General features: G+C 39.4%; 1 protein-coding gene across 5 annotated transcripts in view; it reads left to right on the plus strand.

Moving 5' to 3' along the window:
- Positions 1–25,024, plus strand: part of PSEN1 (presenilin 1) — a 71,899-nt gene that overhangs the window by 19,617 nt on the left and 27,258 nt on the right. For all 5 annotated transcript variants that reach the window (XM_064292714.1, XM_064292710.1, XM_064292711.1 and 2 more), the window contains 2 exons: positions 10,783–11,039; positions 13,786–13,927. In XM_064292714.1, coding sequence (XP_064148784.1) covers positions 10,951–11,039; positions 13,786–13,927 — 231 coding nt within the window. In that variant the 5' untranslated portion in view covers positions 10,783–10,950. The remainder of the gene's footprint in view (positions 1–10,782; positions 11,040–13,785; positions 13,928–25,024) is intronic.

The following is a 25,024-nucleotide window of genomic DNA, read 5'->3' on the forward strand; positions in this document are numbered from 1 at the left end:
TTGGCGTATGTTTATACCCTCAAAACCACCACCACAGTCAAGATAATGAATGTATCCATCACCCACAAAAGTTTCCTTATTCCCCGTTGTCATCTCCTTCTTTACCTTTTCCAATCCCTCCCAGTTCCCAGGCAACCACTGATCAAATTTTTATCACCATAGTTTTCATTTCCTAGAATTTTTTATAAATGGAACCATACACTATATACCGTTTTGTCTAGCTTTTATTCATCATCATAATTTTGCAATTCATCAATGTTGTAACATGTGTCAATAGTTAATTCCCTTTTTATTGCTGAATAGTCTACCATTAAGGAGCCCTCTTGGCACAGTGGTTAAGTGCTTGGCTACTAACTAAAAAGCTGGCAGTTCAGCCCCATGAGGGAAAGACTTGGTAATCTGCTCCTGTAAAGATTACAGCCTAGAAAACCCTGTAGGACAGCTCTGCTCTGTCACATTGGGGTAGTTATAAGTCAAAATCCATTCCACGGCACCTAATAACAATAGTATTCTATTGTATGGCTATACCACAGGGTTTTTTTTTTTTTTTCACCCATTCACTTGTTAATGGACATTGGGGTCGTTTTTCACATTTGAGCTATTACAGATGTGGTTGCTGTGAACATTCACTTACAAATCTTTGTATGAACATAGGCTTTCATTTATCTTGAGTAAATTTTAAATACCTAGGAATAGAACATCTGGATCATATCGTAGATGTATATTTAACTTTTTAGGATACTACCCGGCAGTGTTCCAAGGTAGTTATATAATTTTACATTCCCACAAGCAGTGTAGGACAGTTCCAGTTCCTCCAGATGTTTGTCAGCACTCAGCCAATCTTTTAAAATTTTAGCCGCTCTAGAAAATGTATAGTAGTATTTCATTGTGGTTTTAGTTTGCATTTCTCTAATGGATAATGATGTTGGGTATCTTTTCATGTGCTTATTTGTCATCCTGGTATCTTTTTTGGTAAAGTATTTGTTCAAATCTCTTGTGCATTTTTTAAGTGGAGTTACTTGTTTTCTTGAGTTCTGAGAGTTCTTTATATATATTTTTGGATACAAATCCTCTACCATGTATATGCTGTGCAAATATTGTCTCCCAGTCTGTGGCTTGTCTTTATTCTCTTTACAATGTTTTCTGAAGAATAAACGTTTTAAATATAGATGAAGTCTCATCTATCAGTTTGTTCTTTGGTGGATTATGTTTTTGGTGTCATATCAAAGAAATCTTTGCCTAACCCAAGTGCCCGAAGGATTTCTCTTATATTTTCTTTTAGAAGCTTTATAGTTGTAGATTTTACTTTTCAGTCTGTCTTCCATTTTGAATAAATTTTTGTATTTGGTGCAAGATATGGATCAAAGTTCATTTTTCTGCGTATGGATACCTGAATGTTTCTGCACCATTTGTTAAAAAAGATTATTCTTGCTTCACTGGGTTACCTTTGTACCTTTGTCAAAAATTAGTTGTCCGTATATGTGTGGATTGGTCTCTGGACTCTTTTCTGTTCCATTGATCCATTTGTTTTTGTGCCACTATCACATGTTCCTGATGATGTAACTGTATAATAAGACCTGAAATCAAGTAATGTTAGTCCTCCAACTTCATTCTTTTTCAAAGTTGCTTTGGCCATTCCAGGTCTTTGGCATTTCCATATGAATTTCGTAAATATTTCTACAAAAAAATGCCTGCAGGGGCTTTGTTTGGGATTGTGTTGAATCTATAGATCAGTTTTGTGTTGGTGGGATTGAAACACCTTAATATAGCTTTCCAATCTATGAACACAGTCTGTCTGTACATTTATTTAGATCTTCTTTCATTTCTTTTAGCAACATTTTGTAGTTTTTACTATATAGGTATGTTCAGGGATTCCCAAGAGCACTCTCAGGTTCAGTGATTCACTAAAAGGACTCACAACTCGGAAAAGCTGTTATACTCACAATTTTAGTTTATTACAGTGAAAGGATACAGATTAAAATTAGCAGTGGAAAAAGACATACAGAGCATGGTCCACGAGAGACCAGGGTCAAGCTTCCAATTGTCCTCTTTCAGTGGAAGCATGCAGATAGTGCTTAAATTCTTCTGGCAAATATGCTTGACAACATGTCAGAGTATCGTCAGTATGGGAAGCTCACCTGAGCCTTGGTGTCCAGGGTTTTTCTTTTAGATCAATCATATAGGCATGGCTGATGGACCGGGTGGCTGGCCTTAATTCTACAGCCCCTCCAGAGGTCAAGCTGATACCACATGGCCCAAGGCTCCCACCAAAGATCACATTGTTAGCATAAACGATATGGCATGGCTCAGGGACTCAGGTGAACAAAGACTATCTATTTATGTGAGGATATACAAAGCAAAACATACCAGTTCCACAATTTCTACATGTATAATTCAGTGACATTGGTTACATTCTTCAAGTATTGTTGCCCTTCTTGATATCTTTTTCTGAATTATTTTACCATCATTAATACAAACTCACTGTCCTGTATGCTTCTCATCTAACCTTTCGGGTTGCTGTTGTCAGTTTGATCACATATAGATAATTCTTTAAAAGAATACAATATTCAAGGCAGGCATTGTTTTCTAATTAAGCAAAAGTATTTTTGATTTAAAAATGACTTCAGGGGATAGTGATGGTTGAAGATTTAAAGATTTCAGGGCAATAGTTTCAAGTGGAGGGTGTCATTCAGCCTCAGTGGCTCCATAAAGTCTGGGTTCCATGAGAATTTGAAGCTCTGTTCCACATTTTCCCCTTTTAATCAGATTCTTCTATAGACTCTGATCAGAAGAATGTTCAGGAATGGTAGCTGGGGCCTGTCCAGTTCTTCTGCTCACATGGCAAAGGAGGCAGTTGTTCATGGAGGCAGTTAGACACGCATTCCAGTTCCTCCTTAACTCCTGACCTGCCTTATTCCTTTCTTGCTCCAGGGGAATAGACACCAATTGTACCCTGGATGGCTGCTCCCAAGCTTTCAAGACCCAGGCATTATTCAGCGAACTAGGAGGTAGAACAGAAGCACTAAAATCAATATTAGGCCAATTGATTGGAATGCCCTACGAAACCATGAATGTAATAAACATTTGATCCAGGAAAACAAATCCTATAAGATGTTTGGTTGTAAATAGGCAGTATCAAAGGGTGCTTTTTTTTTTTTTGTAGAAATATATATAACACAGCATTTGCCAATTCAGTCTTTTTGAGGTGTATAACTCAGTGATGTCAACTGCATTAATCATTTAGTGCCTCTGTTTCCCATAATTGATGCTAAATTTCCCTTTGCAATAAACGTAAACTAACTACTTCCCAAATAATGGCTTCTTTTTCCCCCTCCCTCTCGCCCCTAGTAACTACTAATAAACTTGGATCTCTAAATATTTGCCTATTCTTGTCATGTCATATAAGTAACATCATACAGTATTTGTCCTTTTGTGATAGACTTACTTCACTCAGCAAAATGTCTTCATTGTAGCTTGTATCAGGACTTCATTTCTCTTTATGGCCAAGTAGTGTTGAATTTTTATGCAAACGTGTGTATTCTACTTTTTTTTTTTTTGCCATCCCATCCCAAGGTATTTTCCTGAGCGTGCTATGCAGATTTCTTTTTACATGCTTTTGTTAAAAAAAAAAAAAAAGTATAATGCTCTTTTGAAAATACAGGGGGATGGTTGGCAAACAAACATAGAATGCATGTGTTATTTGTGTAAAAATACGTATTCCATTGTATGTATGTACCACATTTTGTTTATTCATTTATAAGCTGATGGACATTTGGAAGTTGTTTCCACTTTTTAGCTATTGTGAATAGTGCTGCAGTGAACATTGGTAAACATGTCTGTTCATATCACTGCTTTTAAGTCCTTTGAGTATTATACCTAGGAGTGAAATTTCTGGGTCACTTGGTAGTTCTATTTTTAATTTTTTGAGGGACCACCACACTGTTTTCCATAACGGCTATATCATTTTGCATTCCCATCAGGAATGTTTTCCCACATCCTTGCCAACATTTGTTCTTTGCCTTTTTTTGAATCTTAGCTATCCTAGAGGGAGTGAGGTGGTACTTCAATCTGGTTTTGATTTGCATCTCCCTGATGGCTAAAGATGTTGAGCATCTTCTCATGCATTTGCTGGCTATCTGAATGTCCTCCTCAGTGAAGTATCTGACCAAGTCCTTCACCTGATTTATGATTGGGTTGTTTGTCTTTTTGTTTTTAAGTTGTAGAAATCATATATATATTTTGGATATTAGACCCTTTTTGGATATATGGTTTCTGAAGATTTTTTCCCAGTCCATAGTTGTCTTCTTACTCTAACAAAGACACTTAACAGGCAGGCTATTCCAAGGGTTTAGAGGTTATCTCCCAGGTACTGGGCAAAGGCTAAACCTTGCTTTGGAATGTGTGGTGTTTGGACTGACTGCTGAGTCAGTCCTCTGCTGCGCAACAGGTCTTTCACATCTTCTCATTCTTAAGGCCTCAGCTGAAATGTTACTTCCTCAGAGAGGTATTCTCTGGGCACACTGTCTAAGGTGTTCTTTATCACAGCACCCTGTTTACTCCTTTTATAGTACTATCCCACCCTGTAACTATGTAGTTTATTATCTGTCTCTTCCTGCTTGAAACCAGTTCATGAGAGCAGGAACCTTATCTAGCTTGTTCACTGCTACATCTCTGGTCCTTAGCACAGTGTCTGGCAAATAGCTGGTGTTTACTGTTCTTTAAATTAATTAATCAATGTAGTAATTATACTTGGAATCTAAAACAGAGTACCAAGAGCCAAATAGAAAAATGGCCAAAGATATGAATATTTAGTTCACAGAAAAGGCACCCAGCCTTCCTAATGATAAAGAAAATAAAAATTAGAACTACACTGAGATACCATATTTCACCTCAGATTGGTAACCATCCAAACATTTGATAAAATACTATGTTGGCAATGGGTTTGGTTTGGTTTTTTTGTGTTGGCAAGGGCATGGTGAAATAGGCACTGTCCTGCATTACTGAGTGTCTATACTGGTACAGCACACAGGGAGGACAATTTGGCAGTATATATCAGAACGTCAAATGTGTATATACTTTGGCTCAGAAATTATACTTCAGGGAATTTATCCTACAGATACGGTCTCACATATGTGAAGTGACTTAAGAGATATTCATACTTTTGTAATGGGAAAAAACTGGAAGCAAGCTCAGTGTTTGTCATTAGGAGATTGGTCAAATGAATTATGATACATTCATATTCTGGCTATGCAACTGCTTAGAAAAAAAATTTTTTAAAGGAAGAGGATGTTATTCATGTACCAACATTTGAAACGTCTCTAAGGTATATAGTTAAATGAAGACAGCAAAGTGCAGGACAGTGTATTTACTGTGCTACCACTTGTATAAAAAAGGGGGAATGCAAATATGTATTTGTTTCTGTGTGCGTAAAGAAACTGCAAGGGTTCTGGGGAGATCAAACAACAGTGAACCTTGGGGGCTGGGAAATGAGGGAGAGAGTTAAGGAGACTTTTCACAGGATACCTTTTTATACTTTTGACCTTAGAACCATGTGAATGTTTTACCGGTTTAAATAAATAAATTGTACTTTAAAAATTTTTTTAAAACATAGTTCCAAAGTACCAGTAGTCCCGGACTTAGATGAGGTTCTATTCTGACAACTCCATGGTAAGTCAGTTCTGAAGTATGCTGAATATCTCTTGTTTGTTTTTCAGTTTTCATTTTTATTGCGTTTTATCAGCAGTATGTTTATAAATCTGATCTTTATTTGTCTTTGGGGGTTGGACACATTACATATTAAAAAATAACAAAAAAAAAAAAAAACCCACTTCCGTCGAGTCGATTTCGACTCATTAGCAACCCTACAGAGTAGAACTGCCCCGTAGAGTTTCCAAGGAGCGCCTGGCAAATTCGAACTGCTGACCTTTTGGTAAGCAGCCGTAATACTTAACCACTACGCCACCAGGGTTTCCACATTACATATAAACTTATAGATATATTTTAACAGTGTATGTAATAGTTAAGAGTTCAGGCTGCTAACCAGCTGCTCCTTGGAAGCCCTATGGGGCAGTTCTCCTCAGTCCTATAGGTCACTATGAGTTGGAATCGACTTTACAGCAACAAGCGTGGCTCTTTGGTTTATGTAAAGATAAGATATACCAAAAAAACTGGTCCTAAGTGTGGTTCCTCATAACTCCAATGCATTGTGAGTTGGGGAACTCTGGTACTACCTGAGCTCCTTGGAAACTCTATCGGGCAGTTCTACTCTGTCCTATAGGGTCGCTATGAGTCGGAATAGACTCGACGGCAGTGGGTTTTTTGGTACCACTCTGTTTTTTTTTTTTTCCTGAAGAGGGAGCGCTTGCGTGAATGAGTGTGCGTGTAGTACTGTTGAGTTACACAGTGCTCTAGCATCATCAGCCCCCGAGGCAGAGCAGGGCGGGGCTGGCTAATGTTCATTATAAACCGGAACATCCATTTGAGTACTGCAAATGAGCATTTTATGATTGCCTCTTTCATGCCAGATTTTACCCAATTAAACTTTTCATATAGCCTGATAGAACAGCTTTGGTGCCATAGAAAGAACTCAGGGTTTAAATCCAGAGACTTGAATTGATTCCTGCCTCTGCAGTTTTCTGGCTGTGAGATTTTGGACAAGTTGCTTTTGTGTTCATCTCCTAACACCCCCAGGGTATTGAGAAGATTCAATGAGATTGTGTGAGAGTGCTTTTTATCAAATGCTATACAGGGATAAGCTGTTGTTACTTATATCTTAGTTTATATTGAACATTTTGTAGTGCTGAAATTTAGTCACAAACATAACGTTCTTAGCAGATGGCTCAGCTGCCTCCTCTGGGAAAAAAGAAGTGTGAGTTCTCTCGACTCTCCTGCTCCTCAGCTATCTGTCACACCATGTCCCTGTCCTTTAGACCCACCTTCCTCATAACCACCACCCATTCTAATTCTACTGGACTTTGGCCACTCTAGTCTCTTGTGTTCAGCAAAAATTATTTTTCTTGGTGAGCGGTGTGTGTATGTCTGCCTTTAGGGCTTTGGGTTACTTTCCTTTTCATTCCTCATAGGGGCTGGATCTTCATAAATATTTTCTCTTTGAAGTCGGAGAGTTACTTAATTCCTGATCTCCAGAATGAGTAAGAGGGCAACTCTTTGCAAAGCCAACCTCTCTCTCTTTTTTTGTTCTCCTTTTATCCCGCTACCCTGTTCCATCAGTTATCTGTTCCCTGTGTTGTATCTTCAGTCACTTCCTCAGATCTTAACTCCATACTTTGACCTGCCAAGTATACTTAAGTCTTTAATCTAAAATCACTTTTTGAAGCTTGCTCCCCCCCACCACCATTGTCACATAATCGTTTTACTTCTCAAACAAACCCCTCAGAGAATGATTGCCTTTACTTTCTCGTTTTCCATTCATTCCTCAGTCTGTTGTGATTTATGATCTGACCCCCAACCTCACTGTTTTACTTTTGTAAAGACCTTGGTGAACTTGTCATTGCCAAATTCAAAGGCTTCCCAGCTCTCATCTTGCCTGACTGTTGATGACACCTTGCTGAGGTGTGCTCTTCCTTTGGCTTCTGTGATATACCGTCTCTTTTTTTTTTTTTTCTTTACCCCCCTCTCCCCTATTCTCTTAATCTCTTTTGCTGGTTTTTCTCCCATCACCTGCTGATTAAGCTTAGAGGTTTTTCACGTTCTCTCCTTGGTCATCTCACCCCGTATTCTTTCCTTCCATAGCTCTCTATCGCATTAATGACCAATATGTTCATACTGTTCCTACTTTCTGCCTGGAATGTCATCCATTTCCATGGAATGTCATCCATTTCTATGGCTGTTTAAACCAGTGACTTCTCCCAGCTTTCTTCTGAGTTTGAAATTTTTATTACAAACTCCTTTGGACTTTTCTGTCTGGATGCAGGTACTTCAGACTCACTCATATCCCGGGCTAAAGTACCTGTCTTCTCCTCCAGCCTGAGAGAATGAGAGAGATTTCCCCTGGATATTTCCCCTTGTGATCGGGGTCAGTTACACCAGCCAGTATGGTAACTCCGTTCTTTGCCTGTTGATCCAGAGACATGAGGAGCCCAAAGTTGCCGGGGTGGCATTCTTAACTTCCAGCTCGGTGTTGTGTCTCCAGGCGGGAGCATCCCTTTCTTTGGAACTAAGACCTCTAAACCTGTAGAGCGTACGGTGGCAGGGATAGGAAGCAAAAATGTTGCGAGTGGGTCATTACGGGTAATAGCGAGTGCTGCCATTCCCATTTCCACCCCTTGATTCCTGGAACCGTGAATCCTGGCTATAGGAGAAACAGCATCATATACTGGATGCTGGTTTAGAGCATATACAGGCTCCTGGAGAACATTGCTCCAACCCTGCAAAGTGTTGCCACCTAGCTGGTGCCGTAATCCGTTTCTTTAGAAGGTCATTCCGTTGTTCTGTCAAGCCAGCTGTCAGGATAATGGGGAACATGGTAAGACCAGTGAATTCCCGAAGCATGGGCCCATTGCCGCATTTCCTTTGCTGTGAAGTGAGTCCCTTAATCCGAGGTGATGCTGTAGTGGGATAACATGATCGTGGGTAAGGCACTCTGTGAGTCCATGGATGGTAGTTTTGGCAGAGGCATTGGATGCAGGACAGGCAGATCTGTATCCAGAGTTAAGTGTCTGTCCTAGAAAGAACAAGCAGAGAGTCATCCATGTCTCGTTCCTGACCACTCACATTTCATTTGCCACAAAGCCCTGTCAGTTCTACTTCTCAAATATCTTCCTCATACATTTCATATTTTTCATCACCATTCTTTCAAGTGTCTTAAAAAGGAAACACAATGGTTGTGTCACTTCCTCACTCTTAAGAGTTTTTATTGTTTTTTACTGTCTGGAGGATAAAGTCTAAAGTCCTTGACATGGCAGGCAAGGTTCTTTACAACTGATTGCAAACCTCCTTTCTTGCCACCATCCCTGACAAATTCAAAGGCTTCCCAGCTCTCATCTTGCTTGACTGTTGATGACAGCTTGCTGCGATATGCTCTTCCTTTGGCTTCTGTGATATACCCTTCTCCAGCTACCTCAGAAGTATTCGCTAGTTTTCTAAACGGGTCTTGCTCTTCTCCTTTATACCTCTGTTCATGTTGCTGTTCCCACATGGAGCCCATTCACCCTCCACTCACCCTTGTAGGTCATGCTCAAGAGTCATTATCTTTTATGCTGTCTTTCTTGACCATATAGAATTAATCGCTTCCTGTAGCTCTTTATTCGTATCTCTAATATAATATTATATATTAAAGCTAACTTACGAACTTTTGAAGGACAGGGTCTATCTAGACCTTATTCATTTCAGTATTCTAGATCTTACTAATTTTAGCAGAGTACCTAGAATATAGTAGAATTTTGATAATTACTTATGGGATGAGTAAACTGAAAATAAAAAAGAACTCTCAGTCCCCAGGACTCTGTGGGACTCCCACGTTGTTTTGTAAACAGCACATTTAAGAGGTGATTAAAAACTTAATTTCTGGAGTTGGAGAGACCTGAATTTAAACCCTGTCTGTAACAGCTGTGGCTGTTTGCTCACCTGTGAAATGGTACTAATGTGGTTGCTGTGAGAATTAATGTAAAACACATATCACAGTCACTGGTACATTGCAGGCATTTTTGTTAAATGTATTATGTATTTATAATAGTAATAATACTCTTAAGTAATACTTACACTCTATAGCAAAAAATGAGGCACAGGAGTGAAGCGTTCTCAAATGACCTTCCTAATCTAGAGAATTCTATTTTAACCAAATTAATTACATCTGCTGGCAATGGTGACTGTCATCTACTTTCATCCCCTATTCTGTTTATTTAGAGAGTGGAGAAGGAGGAGTGACTGTTACTATTATTTTTTCTCTCACATATTTTTATTATTGTTGTTAGTGCTCTTGTTATTCATTTTACCCTTTATAAAAACTGAGTTTTAAGATATGAATACTAAAACAAAAAAAGAGTTTGAACATGATATTTAGGAAACGATAAAGCCAGGATAAAGGTAACAAAATGGTGTCTGGATTATGGGTCTGAGGAAAGTAGAATCTAAGAAAAGCTCAGATTTCTTCATTCAGTAATTGATCAGCTATTTATTGTTCCCTTACTCTGTGCTGAGCAGGGTAGGGGTTGGTAGTGGGACAGGCCATCAGAATTATTGAAGACATAGTTTCTCTCTGCAAGGATTTTGTCTTTTTTTTTAATTGAAAAAAATTTTTGAGGTAAACGTAAATTCACATGCAATTGTAAGAAATAATACAGAGAGATCCCCAGTACATCACTGCAAGGATTTTAAAGTGTTATTAATGATGAAGGTAAGACAGCTCCTTGTTTAACTGGTATGAAACTGCAGGTAGAAAACACTTTATGCATTTTAAAAAGGTGAGGTTACTTGCAGTAGCAGCAAGTAAAGAAGGTTTCATGAGGAGTCAGTGTTTAAGCCAGATTTCAAAGGATGTGTAGAATTGTTTAGGTTGAGAATGAAAGGAGAAAATGACGTAAACCAAGACCCAGGTAAAAGGGAGCACGTGGGCGCCTCCACAGAATAATGGGAACAGTCTAGACATTTAAACTGCATGCTTCTTATAAGTGGGTTCTTTGTTGCCTCAAGTTTTTAGAACTCAAGTAATGATGGGCCTATTGTTAATCCCAGATTTAATTGTTACATTTTCTGTTTTTATATAGAATACCCTGATTCTCCTGAGAATCCGACTTAATGAAGAAGTTTTTCTTGTGCTTTTAGAATGACAGTAGAGAACGGCAGCGTCATGAGCACACTGAGAGGCGGCAGCGTGGGAACCCTGAGCCATTATCTAATGGACGACCCCAGGGTATCACACAGCAGGTGGTGGAACAAGATGAAGAAGAAGATGAGGAGCTGACATTGAAATATGGTGCCAAACATGTGATCATGCTCTTTGTTCCAGTGACTCTCTGCATGGTGGTGGTTGTGGCTACCATCAAATCAGTCAGCTTTTATACCCGCAAGGATGGACAGCTGTATGTATGAGCATTTTGTTTTATTATTTCAAGGCCGATGTGGTTTTCTTCAAAGCATGTCACCATCACCTTGAAGGCCTCTGCGCTGAAGGGGCATGAAAGCTCAAGAGTCTGTCGTCTCTGATGGCCAGAAGCAGTTGAGAGAGCAAGGGGTTATTTACTACTTGATGCCTTAAGGGGAGGTAATAAAGGGTGCACAGTTATTTCTCCTCTGTGGTATCACTAGATAGACCTGAGTTTATTGGGAACTGAGCAGGTAAAGAATTGAGTAGTGATCTTTTCTACCATGGTGCCATTGGCCCCATTGGTCTGCCTGGAACGTTCTTTCTTTTGTAACTTTGCTGGGTTAATTCCTATGATTGTGATTTGGGCTTAAATGTTAGGTCCTCGAAGATAACTTCCCTGATCTTCCTAACAGAATTAGATCCTTCTTGGTATTCTTTCTCATAGCAACCTATTCTTTTTCACTTGTCACGATTTGCAAATAACATATCTATTTACATTATTTAATGTCTGGTTTCCTTCTTTATATAAGCTCTGTAGCACACTTTATCTCCAGGGCCAGACACATTATAAATGCTTGGTAAAAAGTTGTTAAATGCAAAGAGGAATAATTAATGCAAGCTGGCACTCACTGGACTCTTAGCTGTTGTGTAGATTCCCTGGTACCACTGGTGTCAACCCTTTGTCTCTAAGAAAAATGCTTTGATTCAGATGTCGTCTGGTTGTGTCTCTAGAAGACTCGTGGGCTTCAAAGAAGATTTCGAAGTGCGTTTTCGAATTCGAAATTGGCAAGTGTCTGAAAAACTGTGTGGTGTTCCGAAAGCCAAGCTTTTAAACTTTTGGGAGAAGGACCAAGACAATGAGTGAAGGACAGGGGTTAGAGACATTCCCCAAAAGGGAATATTACCTGTACAAGTCAGGGCTAGATTTGGCTACACGTTATAGAACAGGGATTGGCAAGCTATAGCTCACAGGCCAAAGCCAGCCCACCACCTGTTTTTATAAATAAAGCTTTATTTGAACACGATCATGCCAGTTCATTTATGTATTACCTATGACTGCCTTCACACTATAGTCACAGTAGAGTAGCTGCAACAGAGACTGTATGGCTCACAAAGCTTAAAATGTTTCCTCTCTAGTCCTTTACAGATAAAGTTATAGAAAATCAAAATAACTGATTTAAATGATATACATATATTTATCTCACCTACAGAGAAGTGCAGAGGTAGGCAGTCCAGATTGGCATAGCAGCTTCATAGTCATCAGGGACCCAGGCTCCTTCTTCCTTTTGTCTTTGGCTTCTATCCTATAGATTACTTCAGGGTGAAGTATGGCTGCTGGGACCCAACCATTATTCCAAACAGCAGGAAAAGGGGAAAGCGTTGTGGAGAGAAAGACATAGGACATGCTTCTTGGCAGAATCAGCTCCTTTCTTAGAAGTTCCCCACAACATGTCTTCATATATCTCATTGACCTGTGTTTAGTCTCATGGCCTCACGTAACTATGAGGGAGTCAGAAATAAGTCTTAGGCTTGGGACCATAGTTTCTTGGGACAATTCAATCAATTAGATGGCCAACTGTTGATCTCTTCTTGTCTGGAGCCAGAGAGAGTGAAGGAAACCAAAAACGTCAGTCCACAGGACTAACAGCTTGCACAAATCACTGCCTCTTCTAGCCAGAGACCAGAAGATTTAGGTGGTTCCCATCTACCTCTCCTGACTGTTCTGATCAATGACACAATGGAAGGTCCCAGATAGAATGGGAGAAAAATGCAGAACAAAACTCATATTCCTAAAAAAGACTAGACTTACTGGGCTGATAGAGACTAGAGGAGCCCCCAGACTAAGATATCCTTTGAACATAGAATTGAAGCCACTCCCAGAGGTAACCTTTCAACCAAATAATAGATTGGTTTGTAAAATAGACATTATTAACCAGTGAAGAATGCACTCCCTTAAACAATCTATTATATGAGACCAAATGGTCAACATTTACCCAAAAGCAAAGATGAAAAGGCAAGGAGGGCCAGGGAAGCCAGATAAATGGAAACAGAGCAAACAGAATGGAAATAATGATAATGCTGACACATTGTGGAAATTGTAACCAATGTCATGGAATAATTTGTATAAAAATTGTCAAACGGGAAAACTTTTGGTAAACTTTTACCGAAAACACGATAAATTATTTTAAAAAAGAGAAATGAACTATTTTAGCTGAGAAATTGGCTCCTGGAATAAAAGTGTTTTTGTATGAAAGGAAACAAGGGAAAGATGGATAAGTGACATTGCCTGAAGACAATTCCAGTTGTAGTTACCCGACAGATCAAAGACAATAATTATCAGCCATATTACCTTCTTCTGACAATCAGTTGTAGCCCTGGTAGTTTATGTGGCAGAATCTGGTTCTTAAACAAATTACCAGTAAGTTGTGGAGAAAGAACATTGAATGAGGTAATTATTTCAATTATAAGCATCCACTAGATGGAGCCAGTGTCAGACTCACATGTAAGTCCACTTCTCAGTATTTTAGATATTTCCTTGTATTTTGAAGCAACTATAAATTTTTTTTTTTATTTTAGAGTATGGCTATTTTTCTTAAGTTAAAAATTCTTGACTAGAAAAAAGTAACTTACAAGATATTAGTTGAATCAAGGAAAAACAAACTCTGGTATTTGAAGGGGGTATGTGGTTTGGGATATCTATTTAACACTTACCTGGGGCTTTATGTTTTGTTTTATTATAGAATCTATACTCCGTTCACAGAAGACACTGAGACTGTGGGCCAGAGAGCCCTGCACTCGATTCTGAATGCTGCCATCATGATCAGCGTTATTGTTGTCATGACTATCCTCCTGGTGGTTCTGTACAAATACAGGTGCTATAAGGTGAGCGTGAGGCACGAGAGAGCTTTGATTTCCACCCTGTTTGTTTTATGGTTGGCTTTTCCTGTCACATAACTTAAATGGTCTAGTAAAGGAGAAAGTCTTATATCCTAGAGCTAAGCCAATTTTTAGTTTTTTTCCCCCATTATTGTGGAACATTTTGAAAATACCGTAAGGCATAAATGAAAACCAGGAATTTTCATACATTATGACAACCTAAGCGGTTTTAACAGTTTGGTTTACAATAGACATTCCAGAGGTATATATCAGAATCTTTTCATAGGATATAGTTTTTCCCGTAAACTGAGGTAGAACCAAAAAAATTTGGATTGCATATTTGAGTATAGAATAATAAATCGACCTTCAGATGCTGGTGTTGAAATCATTGGTGACTGGCCATATTCCCATTTCTAAACTGGAAGCAATCTATTCTTTCACTGTCTCTCCTACAGTAGCAATAATCCTTTCCTTTCTTGGTAAATGGGGACAGGGTAGGTTGTATAGTGAAGACACAGACCCACCCCTGCTCCCAGCCCCTCCTCTCCTAGATCATTGTCTAGCTAAGTGACTCACTCCCGAATTTTAGTCATTCAGCTACCTGGCACATGTTTTAGACTTATGCCCTGGAAAAATTATAAATTATTATAAGTCAGGGACCTTTAGGGTCATTCTCAAATAATAGAAATTATAAATGTTCACTTTCCAAATACTAGGATCTACTCCATTTCCTTCTAGTATTTATTTCTGTGTTTTTTTAACAGTTAAAATGTATAATCAGCATGTGTCCTTTCTTGACTTTTACTTTGTCATCAGCATTTTTCCATGTTATAAATTCTTAGAAAATATTTCTAGAGGTTTTATAATACTTGACTCAATTGGGTGTATTGTAGTTTACTTCCCCTGATGTTCGACATTTAAGTTGTTGCCAGTTTTTCACTATTATAAAAAAGACAATGAATGTCTTTATGCATAGAGCTTTTTTATCAGATTATTTCCTTAGGGTAAAATCCTAGACAAGGAATTTCTGGGGCAAATTATTGACATGTTTTTAACTCTTGGTATGCAAAATCCCTTTTTCAAAAAGGTTGTTATCAGTTTATACTTAGCACCAATAGTGAATGAGAGTATCTATCTCACATATCTGCAGCAGCAATGAACAAAATGTCTGAAGTTGCATTTAGTTGATTCCTAGTAAGACTGAATACCTTTTCAATGCCGACAAACCCTAAAATTACAGAGTTTAACCTTGCTGTTTGTTGAGCTGTTGAGTGGGTGGAGGTGTTAGTCTAAGTGATGATTGTCTGTAGTCTGACGTTAGTCAGCATCGGATAACATTGAAGATGAAAGGTGTGTATGTTGACAGGTAGTCATCAACACTCAGAAAACCAGAGAGCAAGTGATGTGAACCGTGCTGGGAAGCTTTGCCCTCCCCCCATTTTAAATATGCTCATGTCTTAATTATTTTTCTTTGACCTTTTTTTCACCATATATATTTTGACTGCATGTGAGTGTTTACCTGCCAGTTCCATTTTTCTGCTGTATTAGATCATTTTGTGACTTTATTCTTCTGTTTCTTTTTTAGGTTTTATTGAGGGGGTGGACTTCTACTTTCATTTTTTTGTAATCTAGAATTTACTTCCAGATTTCCTGCTTTTTCCTTCTAAAATACCTGTATAATTGGGTGTTTGGAACCCTGGACTCAGAATTGTTACCTGAGTTCTGTTCCCCAGTGACCTTAGGAAATCATTTAATTTCTCTGTGTTTCCATAAAAGGGAAAGCACCATCTTTAAACTACCTCTCCTTTTCTCTGCTGTTAAACATGTATGGATTTTTCTAATCTTGGGCAGTGACATGTAGAAGACAAACCTTAGAGCCAGACAGATCTAGATTTATTTCCTGGATTGATCACTTTCTGGCTTATGACCCTGGCAGGTTACTTCTTTGTGCACATTGTTGTTGTTAGGTGCTGTCCGGTCATTTCCAGCTCATAGCAACCCTGTGTACAACAGAACGAAACACTGCCCAGTTCTGTGCCATCCTCACAGTTGTTGCTATGTTTGAGCCCATTGTTGTAGCCACTGCGTCAGTCCGTCTCATCGAGGGTCTTCCTCTTTTTTGCTGACCCTCTACCTTACCAAGCATAAAGTCCTTCTCCAGGGACTGGTCTCCTCTGGATAACATGTCAAAAGTACATAGGACAAAGTCTCACCATCTTCGCTTCCGAGGAGCACCCTGGCCATACTTCTTCCAAGACAGCTTGTTCATTCTTCTGGCAGTCCACGGTGTATATTCAGTATTCTTTGCCAACACCATGCGTAATTCAAAGGCATCGGTTTTCTTCGGTCTTATTCATTGTCCAGCTTTCACATGCATATGAAGTGATTGAAAATGTCATGGCTTAAATCAGGTACCCCTTAGTCCTCAAAGTGATGTCTTTGCTTTTCAATGTTTTACAGAGGTCTTCTGCAGCAGATTTGCCCCATGCAATATGTCGTTTGATTTCTTGACTGCTGCTTCCATGGGTGTTGATTATGGATCCAAGTAAAATGAAATCCTTGACAACTTCAGTCTTTTCTCCATTTACGGTGTTAGTTATCTAGTGCCGCTATAACAGAAATACCACAAGTGGATGGCTTTAACAAGCAAGTTTGTCCTCTTACAGTCTAGTAGAAGTCTGAATTAGGGCATCAGCTCCCGGGGAAGGCTTTCTCTGTCAGCTCTGGAGGAAGGTCCTTGTCATCAGTCTTCCCTTGGTCTAGGAGCTTCTCTGCGAAAGAATCCTGGGTCGAAAGGACACGCTGTGCTCCTGGCGCTGCGTTCTTGGTGGTATGAGGTCCCCTTGTTTTTCTGCTCGCTTCTCTCTTTCATATCTCAAAAGAGATTGTTTTAAGACAGAACCTAATCTGGTGGATTGAGTCCTGCCTCATTAACATAACCGGCTCTAATCCTGCCTCATTAGCATCATAGAGGTAGGATTTACAACACATAGGAAAAATCACATCAGATGACAAAATAGGGGACAGTCACACAGTACTGGGAATCATGGCCTAGCCAAGTTAACAAAAAATTTGGGGGGGAGACAATTCAATCCATGACAATTACGATGTTGCTTATTGGTCCATTTGTGAGGATTTTTGTTTTCTTTATGTTGAGATGTAATCCATACTGAAGGCTGTGGTCTTTGATCTTCATCAGTAAGTCCTTCAAGTCCTCTTTGCTTTCAGCAAGCAAGGTTGTGTCATCTGCATATCGCAAGTTGTTAATGAGTCTTCCTCCAACCCTGATACTGAGTTCTTCTTCATGTAAACCAGCTTCTGAGATTATTTGCTGGGCATACAAATAAGTGTGGTGAAAGGATACAACCCTGATGCACATCTCTCCTGATTTTAAACCACACAGTATCTGGTTGTTCAGTTCCAACTACTGTGTCTTGGTCTATGTACAGGTTCCACATGAGCACAGGTAAGCATTCTGGAATTCCCACTCTTTGCAGTGTTATCCATAATTTGTTACAATCCACACAGTCGAATGCCTTTGCATGGCCAATAAAACACAGGTTAACATCTGTGCACGCTAATGGGATAAAAAAAGGAGCTTCCTTGTGAGGATTAAATGAAATAGTGTCATGTCACTGGCACAGTGCCTGACACATAGTAGGTCTTCACCAGATGCTATTGTCCTTTATCATTCTACCCCAGCAAAAGCTATCACTTGACCTAGCTACTACCTCATCTCTTTTCCCTCATGGTTAAGTTCTTTAAATATAGGCCCTGTACCAGCGTCTGCATTTCTATGTTGATAATATTAACAATATTAGTAATTGATTACACTTACTTTGCACCAGACACTGTCCTAAGCACTTCGCATGCCTGGTTTCATTTAATCGTCACACCAGCTCTATGAGGTAGGCCCTGCCATTATCCCGCTTTTACAGGTGGGCAACTGAGGCAGGGACCAAGTGGCAGGAGAACAGGGAGAGAAACAAAGCAATGGCTATTGGACCCATCCCCTGAGGACTACAGCTCATTTATCAGAGAGGAAAGTTCCCCTCCCTCTCAATTTTAGGCTTCTGCCGCCCCCATGGTTGCATGACAGGATTGTTTAGGGGCTGGGTGTGAGAGAATGGACAAAAGAAAAAAAAGGAAAAATGGAATTTCTACACTCTCTCTGAGCTTTAGGAGACCCCTTCCTGCTCCTCAGGCAAAAACAAGAGGGCTTCTCCTAGAACTCTCATTTCTCACTACTACCTACTCTGGGTTTCAGGTTGTGTTGAGGTCAGGCTGGGGGATGCTGGAGGAAAAAACATGCTAAACTCACTGCAGGTTTGTTGGTACTTCTAATTCTATTCTTCCCTGGCCCACTGGCCCATATTTACTTACAGAATCCTCAACTAGCTGCTCCATGCATTCTCTCCAGGTTTTATAGTTGCATTCAGTGGGAGAGACAGGCTGGAATGTACTTAACTCCATCTTAGCTGGAACTTATCTTGATATATTTCTGGTCACTTTCTGTATCTTTTAGTTATGCTTTTTAGAACAGTCTAAAAAGTTCATATTCAAGCCAGAATTCCATACTTACATGTTCAGTTGTTTTTTGTTTTTAATATGCAAGTCTTAGCAAGCATAACCAATCCTATAGAAACAAGTTGTTTGACTCTTAGTAGAAAATAAAAGGAGTTCTTGAGTCAGAAATTCAGAAACTTGCCAGGACTCATTTGGAAATAAGCCCTGAGGATTTGTCATATCAGTAGGTGGTTGTACAATGTTCGTGAAAAGTTTAAGAAACTAAAAGACTAAACAGACCTGAAGGTAGAAGCAGAAAAAGCAATTAATTATTGCATATGATTTAGTACAGATAGAACTATAACTTTCTAAAGTCCCATGATTTTTGGCCCGGTTAGTTCAGGGTATTTAGGAGATACTCGCTGTACTCCCTGACAGTGGCAGCCTTTACTTTCAGAGCCTTTAGCACAGGAGAGCTAAACTAGGGGTTTTCACAAGGTGAGAAAGTCCTGTTTTCTTAAAAAAAAAAAAAAAAAAGGAGCAGCGTTATTTAGTTATCACCAGGAGGGGCTTTGAATTCACGTAATAATTCAGATGATTATAAGATAAATGACCAACCTAAATAGGAAAATACTTACCATTATTACAGGCCAGGAGTTAATATTTTTACAATATGAAGAGCACTTAAAAATAATTAAGAAAATTATGAACATCCTGTTAGGAAAATGGTCAAAAGACCTAAGCAAAGAAATTAGGCAGGAAATATACATGGCCAATAAACAGATACATTGATAGATAAAGGCATGTGTATATTACCTCACTAGTTAAAAAAAAAAAAGTACAGGCAGAGTAGAGGTAGCATAATTCTTAAGGGCCCTAGGATTTTTAGAATGGGAGATGAGCGTTGGCGTCATCTTAAAGTCACCAGCTAGCTGTGTTAGTCCTGACGAGAGAGTCTGAAGCCAAGCGTTGACTCCTCTCTAGCTGTGAAGCCCTCGATGGCGTCTTCTCCTGATGTAAGGCGGTTTGTCTGCGTTCAGTGCGGCCCCTTCATCAGTTACCTCAGCTAGAGCGTCTGGATGACTTGCTGCTTCACTTTGCACTTCTATGTTATGGAGACGGCTTCTTTCCTTAAACCTCGTGAACCAGCCTCCCCTGGCTTCAAACTTTTCTTCTGCAGCTTCCTCACCTCTCCCAGCCTTCATAGAATTGAAGAGAGTTAAGGCCTTGCTTTGGCTTAAGGAAATGTCGTAGTTGGTTTGATCTTCTATCCAGACCACTAAACCTTTCTCCATGTCAGCAGTAATTCATTTTCCTATCATTCATGTTTTCACTGGAGTAACACTTAATTTCCTTCAAGAACTTTTCCTTTGCGTTCACAACTTGGCTAACTGACACAGAAGGCCTACTTTTGGCCTATCTCGGCTTTCATCATGCTTTTCTCACTAAGCTTAATCATTTCAAGCTTTTGATTTAAAGTGAGAGACATGAGACTCTTCCTTTCACTTGACCATTTAGAGGACATTGTAGGGTTATTAACGGGCCTAATTTCAATATTGTTGTGTCTCAGGGAACAGGGAGACGTGAGGAGAGGGAGAGCGATGGGGGAACGTCCAGTAGGTGGAACAGTCAACATACACAACTGTATCATTTAAGTTCGCCATCTTATATGGGCGTGGTTATGGTGCCCAAAACAATTATACATCATAACAGATACAATAATAATGGAAAAGTTTGAAATATTGCAAGAATTACCAAAATGTGATAGAGACGTAAAGTGAACACACGCTGTTGGAAAAATGACGCCGATGGACTTGCTCAATGCAGGGCTGCCACAAACCTTCAGTTTGTAAAAAAAAAAAAAAACAAAACAGTATCTGCAAAGTGGAATAGCAAAGCACAATAAAACATGGTATGCCTCTGTCAATAATCAGGAATTAGAAAAAGTTCGTACTCTTTGATTGAGTAATTTTGCTTTTATGATTTAACCCAAACAGAGTTGGAAATGCAGAAGTACATTTGTACCACAGTGTTTATCCCAGCATTAAACGTTGCTAGGGGGAAAGAAGGGAAGGAAACCAGCTCAATTCCAATATTCTACCCCTAAGGCAAAGGTTAAATTGTGGGTTCATCAGTATGAATAGAATAGTATTATTTAGTCATTTAAAAATGTTTTCCAAAAATATTTGGTGGCATGAGAATATATCTGTAATAAAAGATTAAATTTTAAGTAGCAGAATGTAAAACTGTGTACTACTTGATTCTAATTGTTACAAAGTTTCTGACACATGCCTACTCTATACAGAGAACATCTGAAAGGAAAATGGTAATGTCAACTTGGGTTGTCATTGTTCAGTGGGAATTATTTTCTTTTTGTGTTTCGGTATTTTCTAAATGTTACACTATAAGCGTATGTTACTTTTGTATTCAGAAAAATACTTTTTTCTTTTAAACACAACACAAAGTTTCCCATACTCCCTTGCCAGAAAACAAGGTAAAACACGTATCTTAAGTAAGATGAGAATTTCTAAAATTTAATGTTAACTCTGGCCCTTTGGAGCTTAATATGGAAAACCAGTACACATCTTCCACTCTTTAAAGCTTCTGCATCTTGTAATACCTTATATGCTTTTTAGTCTTGTAACTTGGATCATTTCTAAAGCTTAGACTTATGAGCATCATGAGGTATGATGCAGGTGGGAGATTGCTTCCTGCTTAAGCTTTCATGTGTTTTACAGATGAAATACAGTCAGGGCTTCCTTTAGAAAACTTTGCTAAAGTTGAAGTATGTAGGGAGAAAGGTGCAGATGTATGCACTTAACTTTGCTATGTGTAAAAAATAAGACGGACTTACGGATGGAGATAATGGATAGAAATGTTATCAAGCAAGTACAGCAAAATATGGATGGTAGAATCTGGATGGCATACGGATGTTCCCTGTAAAACTCTTTAAGTTTTGCCCTGTGTTAGAAAATTTTTATAATAAAATATTGGGATGGGGGGGGTTGTGCAAGAACATCAGAAATTAAATTTTTTATATTTGGATAAACCCGTTGCCATTGAGTCTGTTCCACCTCATAGCAACCCTATAGGACTGCCCCATTGGGTTTCCAAGCCTGTAATCTTTATGGAAGCAGACTGCCACATCTTCCTGCGAAATGGCTGGTGGGTTCAAACTGTCAGTCTTTCGGTTAGCAGAGCAGTTTAACCACTGTGCCACCAAGACTCCTTCATATTTGGATCTCGTTGCTGTTGAGTCAATTCCAACTTATAGCGACCCTATACGACAGAGTAGAACTGCCCCATAGAGTTTCCAGGGAGCGCCTGTTGGATTCGAACTGACAACCTTTTGGTTAGCAGCCGTAGCACTTAACCAGTACACCATCAGGTTTCCTTATATTTGGATGGTCAAGTTAATTTAGAATATTCACATGTTTAATGAATACCAACTTCCATGTCAAGCCAGTCTGTTGAACTTTTCCCAAATTATATCATTTTATGAAGTTGTTTTAAAGAGGAAGTGAGAACTTTTTTTTATTATTATTAACTTTTATTGAGCTTCAAGTGAACGTTTACAAATCAAGTCAGTCTGTCACATATAAGTTAATATACATCTTACTCCTTACTCCCACTTGCTCTCCCCCTAATGAGTCAGCCCTTCCAGTCTCTCCTTTCGTGAAAACTTTGCCAGCCTCCAACTCTCTCTATCCTCCCATTCCCCCTCCAGACAGGAGATGCCAACACAGTCTCAAGTGTCTACCTGATATCATTAGCTCACTCTTCATCAGCATCTCTCTCCCACCCACTGTCCAGTCCCTTTCATGTCTGATGAATTGTCTTCGGGGATGGTTCCCGTCCTGTGCCAACAGAAGGTTTGGGGACCATGATCGCCGGGATTCCTCTAGTCACAGCCAGACCATTAAGTATGGTCTTTTTATGAGAATTTGGGGTCTGCATCTCACTGATCGCCTGCTCCCTCAGGGGTTCTCTATTGTGCTCCCTGTGAGGGCAGTCATCGATTGTGGCCGGGCACCAACTAGTTCTTCTGGTCTCAGGATGATGTAGGTCTCTGGTTCATGTGGCCCTTTCTGTCTCTTGGGCTCTTAGTTGTCGTGTGACCTTGGTGTTCTTCATTCTCCTTTGCTCCAGGTGGGTTGAGACCAATTGATGCATCTTAGATGGCCGCTTGTTAGCATTTAAGGCCCCAGACGCCACATTTCAAAGTGGGATGCAGAATGTTTTCATAATAGAATTATTTTGCCAATTGACTTAGAAGTCCCCTTAAACCATGGTTCCCAAACCCCCGCCCTTGCTCCGCTGACCTTTGAAGCATTCAGTTTATCCCGGAAACTTCTTTGCTTTTGGTCCAGTCCAGTCCAGTTGAGCTGACCTTCCATGTATTGAGTGTTGTCCTTCCCTTCACCTAAAGCAGTTCTTATCTACTAATTAATCAGTAAAAAACCGTCTCCCTCCCTCCCTCCTCCCCCCGTAACCACAAAAGTATGTGTTCTTCTCAGTTTACACTATTTCTCAAGATCTTATAATAGTGGTCTTATACAATATTTGTCCTTTTGCCTCTGACTCATTTCGCTCAGCATAATGCCTTCCAGGTTCCTCCATGTTATGAAATGTTTCAGAGATTCGTCACTGTTCTTTATCGATGCGTAGTATTCCATTGTGTGAATATACCACAATTTATTTACCCATTCATCCGTTGATGGACACCTTGTTTGCTTCCAGCTTTTTGCTATTGTAAACAGAGCTGCAATAAACATGGGTGTGCGTATATCTGTTTGTGTGAAGGCTCTTGTTTCTCTAGGGTATATTCCGAGGAGTGGGATTTCTGGGTTGTATGGTAGTTCTATTTCTAACTGTTTAAGATAACACCAGATAGATTTCCAAAGTGGTTGGACCATTTTACGTTCCCAGCAGCAGTGTATAAGAGTTCCAATCTCTCCGCAGCCTCTCCAACATTTATTATTTTGTGTTTTTTGGATTAATGCCAGCCTTGTTGGAGTGAGATGGAATCTCATCGTAGTTTTAATCTGCATTTCTCTAATGGCTAATGATCGAGAGCATTTTCTCATGTATTTGTTAGCCGCCTGAATATCTTCTTTAGTGAAGTGTGTGTTCATATCCTTTGCCAACTTCTTGATTGGGTTGTTTGTCTTTTTGTGGTTGAGTTTTGACAGAATCATGTAGATTTTAGAGATCAGGCGCTGGTCTGAGATGTCATAGCTGAATATTCTTTCCCAGTCTGTAGGTGGTCTTTTTACTCTTTTGGTGAAGTCTTTAGATGAGCATAGGTGTTTGATTTTTAGGACCTCCCAGTTATCTGGATTCTCTTCGTCGTTTTTGATAATGTTTTGTATTCTGTTTATGCCTTGTATTAGGGCTCCTAGGGTTGTCCCAATTTTTTCTTCCATGATCTTTATCGTTTTAGTCTTTATGTTTAGGTCTTTGATCCACTTGGGGTTAGTTTTTGTGCGTGGTGTGAGGTATGGGTCCTGTTTCGTTTTTTTGCAAATGGATATCCAGTTATGCCAGCACCATTTGTTAAAAAGACTATCTTTTCCCCAATTAACTGACACTGGGCCTTTGTCAAATATCAGCTGCTCATACGTGGATGGATTTATATCTGGGTTCTCAATTCTGTTCCATTGGTCTATGTGCCTGTTGTTGTACCAGTACCAGGCTGTTTTGACTACTGTAGCTGTATAATAGGTTCTGAAATCAGGTAGAGTGAGGCCTCCCACTTTCTTCTTCTTTTTCAGTAATGCTTTGCTTATCCGAGGCTTCTTTCCTTTCCATATGAAATTGGTGATTTGTTTCTCTATCACCTTAAAAAATGACATTGGAATTTGAATCGGAAGTGCATTGTATGTATAGATGGCTTTTGGTAGAAGAGACATTTTTACTATGTTAAGTCTTCCTATCCATGAGCAAGGTATGTTTTTCCACTTAAGTATGTCCTTTTTAATTTCTTGTAGTAGAGCTTTGTAGTTTTCTTTGTTTAGGTCTTTTACATCCTTGGTAAGATTTATTCCTAAGTATTATATCTTCTTGGGGGCTACTGTGAATGGTATTGGTTTGGTTATTTCCTCTTCAATGTTCTTTTTGTTGATGTAGAGGAATCCAAGTGATTTTTGTATGTTTATCTTATAACCTGAGACTCTGCCAAACTCTTCTATTAGTTTCAGTAGTTTTCTGGAGGATTCCTTAGGGTTTTCTGTGTATAAGATCATGTCATCTGCAAATAGGGAAGTGAGAACTTTTAAGAAACCCTTTCTTCTAAAGGAATTAGTGGTCACTGGTTTTAACAACCTTGTGGAGCCCTGCTGGTGTAGTGGTTAAAAAGCTTGGCTGCATACCAAGAGGTCGGCAGTTCAAATCCACCAGCTGCTCTTTGGAAACCCTATGGGACAGTTACTGTCTGTCCTGTAGGGTCACTAAGAGTTGGAATTGACTCGATGGCAATGACTGTTTGGTTTTAAAGACCTTGGGTGATCAGAACAGGGCCACAGAGAAGCTTAATGTAGAGTCTGATCACAGTTAAGAGTTTTTGGTTACCTAAAAGCCTGATTATTGGAACTACTG

This window comes from Loxodonta africana, chromosome 10 (assembly GCF_030014295.1).
Source record: "Loxodonta africana isolate mLoxAfr1 chromosome 10, mLoxAfr1.hap2, whole genome shotgun sequence".
Classification (NCBI taxonomy): Eukaryota; Metazoa; Chordata; class Mammalia; order Proboscidea; family Elephantidae; genus Loxodonta; species Loxodonta africana.